Source organism: Mesoplodon bidens (genome assembly GCF_964165515.1).
Source record: "Mesoplodon bidens genome assembly, chromosome: 6".
Classification (NCBI taxonomy): Eukaryota; Metazoa; Chordata; class Mammalia; order Artiodactyla; family Ziphiidae; genus Mesoplodon; species Mesoplodon bidens.
In genome coordinates this window covers 13006648-13013982 of record NC_138162.1, presented here as the reverse complement: position 1 = coordinate 13013982, position 7335 = coordinate 13006648, and the positions used below count along the sequence as shown (strand labels likewise).

At 53.3% G+C, this 7335-nt stretch overlaps 1 protein-coding gene across 3 annotated transcripts in view; it reads right to left on the bottom strand.

Annotated features, from left to right (window-relative positions):
- Nucleotides 1–1759: 1759 nt before the first annotated feature.
- Nucleotides 1760–7335, bottom strand: part of TTLL11 (tubulin tyrosine ligase like 11) — a 249721-nt gene continuing 244145 nt past the window's right edge. For all 3 annotated transcript variants that reach the window (XM_081238093.1, XM_081238094.1, XM_081238095.1), the window contains one exon: nucleotides 1760–2643. In XM_081238093.1, the coding sequence (XP_081094219.1) occupies nucleotides 2351–2643 (293 nt within the window). In that variant the 3' untranslated portion in view covers nucleotides 1760–2350. The remainder of the gene's footprint in view (nucleotides 2644–7335) is intronic.

Sequence of the window (7335 nt, the reverse complement as noted above, 5' to 3'; positions counted from 1 at the left end):
CACTTTGCTGTTCCCAGCTGCTAACAAGTGTGCAGGGTTACGTTTACTTGGGTTGTCTGCTGTGCCATCCATTTGCAGTGGCTACAGGGCCCGGGAGAGTGCACAGGCTCTTCAAACTCATTTTCTCCCAGTGGACCGTTTAGGGACACCGATCACCCCATCCCATGACACCAGATGCTGTGACATTGTGCAGAGCCCTGGGGGACCCCGGGCAGCCCCAGAGCTGGGAGGACCCACCAGTGGTCTGTATTTGGAGCTGGATTCACACTCACCTGGGGACACAGAGGGGATGGGGCTCTGGAGTCAACCGACAGACCTGGACCAAGGTCTGACTCACCCCGTGACCTCCCAGGCCTTGTTTTCCCTCTGAGAATGGGAACAGCGTTAATGAAACTGCCCCAGATGACTGGAAAATGGAGCTGATGGCACCTCTAAAACGTCCCCACGTGGGAGGCGCTGGCTTCCCATTGGGTTCCTCCTGCCCCTCCCACCTTTGGAAGGGAGGCCACCTGGCTTGCTTTTTGCTGGGAAAACAGAGATGTTTGTTTTCTTTATGGAAACAGTCTCCTGTCACCTAACAGCCCAGCATGGGCTCTGCAGGGCTCAGGTAATGCTGGGGCCCTCTGGGCTGGGGAACGGCTGTGGCCTTGCGTCTGCCCTGGGCCCCCAGGAGCAGGAGGGCAGAGGCAGCGGACTGCGGGTATCGCACGGGAGCCACCCTGCCGGGGGTAAGTAAGTAACTAAGGCAGGCTTTACTGCTTGAGAGAATGGGCTTCTGGCCGGGAGGCAGGTCAGGCAAGGGTTAACAGAGCCCCACTGCCCCAAGATAACTTGCCAACACTTGGATGAACAACTTTCCGTTTGGGTTAAAAAATACTCCTAGGAGGGTGATTCCAAGCCATTCATTTCAACAGATACTTCTCGAGTACCTACGATGTACCAGGCTCTGTGCTGGACCTTGAGGCAACTGCTTCCACAGGTTGGGGTGAAGGGCACTGGGATCAGAGACAGGGAAGGATGTGAGGAGGAGGAAGAAAAGAAAAGCAGGAGAAGGAGGATGTCCGTGCTGGTCTAGGACACACCTCTGCCACCAATGACTTTCTCCCTGGCCCTACATCTGTGAGCATTTTCTGAGTCCTACTGTGTGCCAGGCACCGTGCTAATTAACGCCTTCAAAGACCCTTCATGCTCCTCACTCAGAGCCGGATGGTCAGCTAAATCCAGGGCCCCCAGGGTCCTATAACAAGGACCCTCTGGAAAGGGCCCCATTAACCCCAAATCCAACAACACTCTGAGAGCTTGGCTGTACAAGGGCAGTCTCTTGTCTGCCTGTGGTCAGCAGGCCCTGGACCCTGACTTGCCTGGGGCCATTTTCCAAAATGCTACCTTTGGCTGCCTCTGAGGCTTCCCCTCTGAGCGGGGGCTGCCTGGGGACACGGATGGAGACAGGGAACGGGTCTCGTGGATGGGAGGGCACGGCTCCCCTTTGCCCGGCTTCTGACATCCAGCTCCCGCTCGCTCTGGTCCTGACGCAGGTCTTACTATCCTTCCCTCTGAAGCCCCCTCCTCCCCTCCAGGGCACCCTGCACACTCTGGGCACACTTGGTGATCACCCCACCCATGGAGGGCTTCAATCCGAGGCCACGTGACTGGGGGACTCCTGCTTTGGGGCCAAGGTCAAACAAAATGATCTCAGAGGCTCCTGCCAGCTCTGAGACTTCAGGAGCCTTCCTCAGTTACCGCTTAGTTAATCATATCTTGATGAACAACACATGCAACACTGCAGCAACAGGCAAGCTCATGAAATCAACGAGGTCGGTCTGTTAACCACACCCACATAGCACATGATTGCGGTGGGTGAGTCCCGCAGGCCTGCTGGGTATTTCCACTTCATTTTCACAGAATGGCTGGTACGAAGTGCACATGATGTCCCTGGGCTCTAACCGTTTTCTCTTTGGGGCCTCAGCAGACCCCAGTCTCGGCTGCCTCAAGTTCTTTCTTCTCCGCAGCTCTCCGTCTTGGGGTTGTTGGTGCCCCTTTCCCCAAACACAGCAGTTTTATCCCCGGCTGTGGCTTCCCATGAGCCCAGAATAGAAGAGGCCATCTGTCACGTTTTGGATATCATATGTCCACTGATGGCTTGCAAGCAGGTGGGCCACCAAGAGGTGCTGGGAGGAGGGCGGTTGAGAATCAGGCAGCCTCTGGAAGTGCAGCTTAGCAGAACATGGAGACGACTGGGGGGAATCTCAGGTGGGAATTCTCAGCATCCTGCCATCTCTCCCCCCGCAGGAAGCCTGGGGGTCTCTTGGGCTCGGAAGGGCTCAATCTTCTTCTGAGGACAGAGCGGCCCTCAGGACAGAGCGTGTCTGGAATGGGAGAGCTTGAGGGCACTGTTTGTGCAGGGCGGGGGATGGCCCTCAGCCAGCTGGGCTGCGGGGGTGGCCTCCTGCGGGGTGCCGCTGTGAGGGGGTCGGCCCCCCGATGTGGAGCTCCGGCCACACGCCAGGCGCTTCTCGTCCAGCAGGGACAGGTGGTATTCACACAGGTCAATGAGCGAGGCTACCTGCTCGTGGAGTGGCAGCGTCTTGAACTTCCTCTGGGCCAGGTAAAAGAAAGCCTCCACGAAGGCCTGCAGGCACATCCCTGTGGGTGAGAGACTGGGGTCAGTGGTGTGTGTGTGTGTGTGTGTGTGTGTGTGTGCGCGCGCGCGCAGAGGTGGCTCGGCACGCTGCCCTGGGAAGACCCGACTCCAACCACCAGGCTCTCTCCCCACCGCTGTCTCATTCTGGAAACGAAACGGGGCTGACTCAGAGTGCCTGCCCTGCGAAAGTCAAGTTGGGTGTTTGCAACCACTTGCAGATTCAACCCTTAAGCGACCCTGTGAAGAAGGGTCAATGAACCTTGGTTTACAGATGGGGAAACTGAGTCTCAGAGAAGTGGAGAGACCTGGGCAAAGCCCAGTGGGTAGATAGCGGTGGGGCTGGGATTTAAACCTAGCCCGAAGCCTTATCTCTCTGCACCGCCGTCAGATGTTCCCATTAAAACCCATCGCACTACGTTTATAATAAGGGAAAGGGGTATGAAGATGAGCCCAATCTGATGGCAATGCTCTATATCCTCATAGGGGTGTCAGTTACATGAGCCTGTGCATTTGTCAAAATCCGCAAATTATATTACCTTAAGATTGGTGCATTTTGCTACATGTAAAGTTTACCTCGAAAAGTAAAATATACCTGACCCCTTCTCTACCCAAAACTATGTTCTGGAAGGTATTAATAAGAGTCCCCCTTATGCCCCTGGAATGTTCTTCTCCTACTTTGCCTCATAAACTCCTACTCATCCTTGGGATCTCAGCTGAAAATCACCTACTCAGCTAAACTTCCCCTGAGCCCCAGATTACATCCAGCTCCTGGTACAGGCTTCGGGCACTTTTCTTTGTTGCACCTTTGGTGGCTAGTTCAGGGTTTATTTATGTGGTTCTTTAACAATCTCTATCTTCCCTCTGGACGGCGGGCTCCAGCTCACCTCAGTCCCCCTGGTGCCAGGTCCCCAGCAGACACTCCGTATAGAGGGACAGACTACACGAGTGGTGAATGAATGAATGGATGAGTCGGTGCCAGGTGCTTCACAGACACGCCTTTTCGAGGTCATTATTATGACGCCTCATTTTACAGATGAGGAAACTAACAATCAGAGATGTCGAGTAACTTCCCTAAGGTCACAGAGCCAGAGAATTGTGGCCTGGAAATTCAAACTCTGACTCCCAATTCTTTTAAGTATGTTATGCTGCATGAAAGGTTCTGAGTCTTCCCAATGTCACAGTTAAAATGAACCCCGTGGGGCTTCCCTGGTGGCGCAGTGGTTGAGAGTCCGCCTGCCGATGCAGGGGACACGGGTTCGTGCCCTGGTCGGGGAAGATTCCACATACCGCAGAGCGGCTGGGTCCGTGAGCCATGGCCACTGAGCCTGCGCGTCCGGAGCCTGTGCTCCGCAACGGGAGAGGCCACAACGGTGAGAGGCCCGCGTACCGCAAAGAAAAAAAAAAAAAAAAAAGAACCCCGTGATCCACATTCATGGGATTCCATGGGCTTCTTGGGGAAGGTGGCTCTAAGCCATATCAAATGCCACACAGTATTCTGGATGAGGCCAGTCCCCACTCCACTAATCCACACCTTCCCAGTGGCCTTGTTTCCCGGCTCAGACGTGCTAGTTGCCTGCTCTGTCACTGCAGGCAGAAGCCTGGCCTGGAGTTTGTAAATACTGGATATGGACCTTGGGATCTGAGAGGTCTTTTTGCGTCGGAAACTTGAGCTGAGCAAAGTTGTTTTTTCTTAATCTTCTTCTAAGTCCATCAAAGCTTTTTTGCTTGGCTTCTCTTGACTCCAGACGTTCTGCATCCCCCCTGCTTGGTCTTGACAGGCGTTGATAAAGAGGACAGTAACCCTTTTAATGTAAACAGAGGCCTGGTGCGGACAGAGACACAGGGGAATGGAGGCCTCAGTCTACAACCAGGAGACAGACGTTTCCTAATCACCGACTCTGGGCCAGGGCTCTCCTAGGCTGTGCGTGCATGTGTGTGTGTGTGTGTGTGTGTGTGTGTGTGTGTGTTACAGTCGGTGGGAGGATCTGGTGCACACAGGGTGAAGAGGCCAGGATCTAAAGCCCGGGAAACCCAGTGCAGTCCCAGCCCCCAGCTTCCCACCCGTGTGATCTCAAGAGCACCGCTACTCCAAGTGTGGTCGACCGACGGGTGCCGAGTCCAGGAACTGCGTGTCCCTGGTCCCTGACAAGCTAAGGAGCTCTGGCCAGAAGGTAAATCACCCTCCTCATCAATCACATTGCTTAGTTCAGCTGGCAGTACTTTGTAGCAAGTCTTTCTCTTTGTAAAGGAAGCCACATGCATTTACATTCTGGCTCGAGTCTCTTATCCAGGACTGTAAGGAACAGTTCGTGACTGCAAGTGTCAGTAGCTCTGCGGTCTACACCCCCTCCCCCAGCTTTAATGTCACCACGATCTTGTCAAAATGCAGATTCTGGGGTGGGGCCCGAGACCCTGCATTTCTGACAAGCTTCCCAGTGGTACCCAGGCTGCTGGTCTACACTCTGAATAGTGAGAATTGAGCACCTTTTCTCAACACTCGTTTCCTTCCCTTAATTGGAGGCAGGCTGTGATTAGAGCTATAACGCACCAAAAAAATACAATGAAGACCTTTTCTGGAGGAAAAAACATGGCTAAATCACCTGGAAGAAGACATTCTAAAATGAGAAATGGGATTTAATGTGTTGTACTTGGTTTCCTTTTTGCTTGTCTACATTTTCTGATTTTCTATAGTAAACGTGTGCAATTAAAAAATATGCAATGGGAAATTCTAGAGTAGGAAGAGGTGATGCAGGGGCAGCTGCTTTTAATTATGAACCCTTTGCTACTATTTGAATTTGAAATCATTACTTTGAACAAATACAATGCAAACTTTCTGCATATGTGTTCTACTTTGATAAAAGTTATATATATACGTATATATATGTATATTATATATATGTATGTTATATATATATATGTACATATATATATGTGGGGATGAAGGGGAATGGACATTACTGACTCATGCGTGGGTCACGCAGACTGCACCTGGTGCTCTGATCCTCACTACAACTCCCATTGTGCAGATGAGAAAACTGAGGCCCAGAGAGATGAAATAACTTGCCCTCAGGTCACACACTGGTAAGTGGCAGGGCTGGGGTTTGAACCCAGGCCTCAGGCACCGCTGATTCTGTTGAGAGTCCCCTGGAGGGCTTGTTGGAATACAGACTGCGGCCTCACCCCCAGAGTTCCTAGTTCTGAAGGTCTGAGGTGCGGCCTGAAAACCTGCACTTCGAACACGTCCCCAGGTGGTAACGAGGCTGCTGGTCAGGACCCCACTTTGAGAACCTGTCCCCACCCCGCCTCCTCCCACTGCTGAGTTCAGTCTGTTCTTTCTCCACTGCCAAAGACCATCTGCAAAAAGGGGCCTGCTTGCGAAAGGGCCTGCCCCCGAACCGCGAGAAGCTTGACTTTGGGCTAAAAATGCCTTTTAAGACACTCTGATTGAAAGCAGACTCAATCAGTTATTTTTAAAAGACTAATGATGGAGCTGGAAAAGCATGAACTTGTTCCAACTTTGCATTACGTCCTCTCTTGGTTTCTGAGAAACCTCACATCCCCGGTTTCTTCCAGCGTCATCACTTAACCGCTAAGGGGGGCAGAGCTCCGTTGCCCTCTGCGAGGCCCTGCCCATCTCTGTCTGTACTGATGGAGTCTAGACCTGAAAGGTTCTAGTGGGCCAGGCCACAAGGGTCCTGCAGACCAAGGTGGGACTTTGAATTTCCTGCTGAGGAAGATGGATGGCCACTGGGAAGTTTCGAAGTGACACGGTCAGGGTGGCTGCTGCATTGGCAGCAGGTGGCAGGGGCACATGAGAAAGAAAGCGGGGAGACCCATTAGGGGGCTAACTGTGCTGGTCCAGGTGAGGGCTGACAGTGGCTCGGACCAGACGGCAGTGGTGGAGGTGGTGAGGGATGCTGAGGTTCTGAATAGAGTCTGGGGGTCATGCCTGTGGCTCTGTGGCCTGCCGATGGGGTGGATGTGGGTGTGAGGGTGAGTCAGGAGCCCTCATGAAAGAGGGACTCTAACAGCAGGCTGAGGGACTGGCCTTCCTCTGAAGGCCTGTGGTTTTCAAACATTTTATGCATAAAATTGCCTGGGGACCTTGCCAGAAATGCAGGTTCCTGTTCCCGTCCCCTGGGGATTGTCTGTTGGTGATGAGGCCCTAGCTACTGCACTTGTAACTGCAGTTCTGGGGATTCGACCCACAAGGGTGATCAGGAAGCTTGGGAATGAACACTCCCTCTTGGCCATCTCTCGAAGGGCTCTTGAGGGGACAGTGCAGTAAAGAAGTTAAGAGCATGGCCTTTGAGAAACATAGCACTGGGCAATCAAGAACCTTTGGGGGGGCTTCCCTGGTGGCACAGTGGTTGAGAGTCCGCCTGCTGATGCAGGGGACACGGGTTCGTGCCCCGGTCCGGGAAGATCCCACATGCCGCGGAGTGGCTGGGCCCGTGAGCCATGGCCACTGAGCCTGCGCGTCCGGAGCCGGTGCTCCGCAATGGGAGAGGCCACAATAGTGAGAGGCCCGCATACCACAAAAAAAAAAAAAAAAAGAACCTTTGGGGATGCACAGAACAAGCTTTCTCCTCTGCAATCCCACTGCCCACCTCTCTCCCCCATCTTCATCTGCTTGGGCTGCCAAGTACCATAACAAAACACCATAGCCGGGGTGGCTCAAACAACAGCTGTCA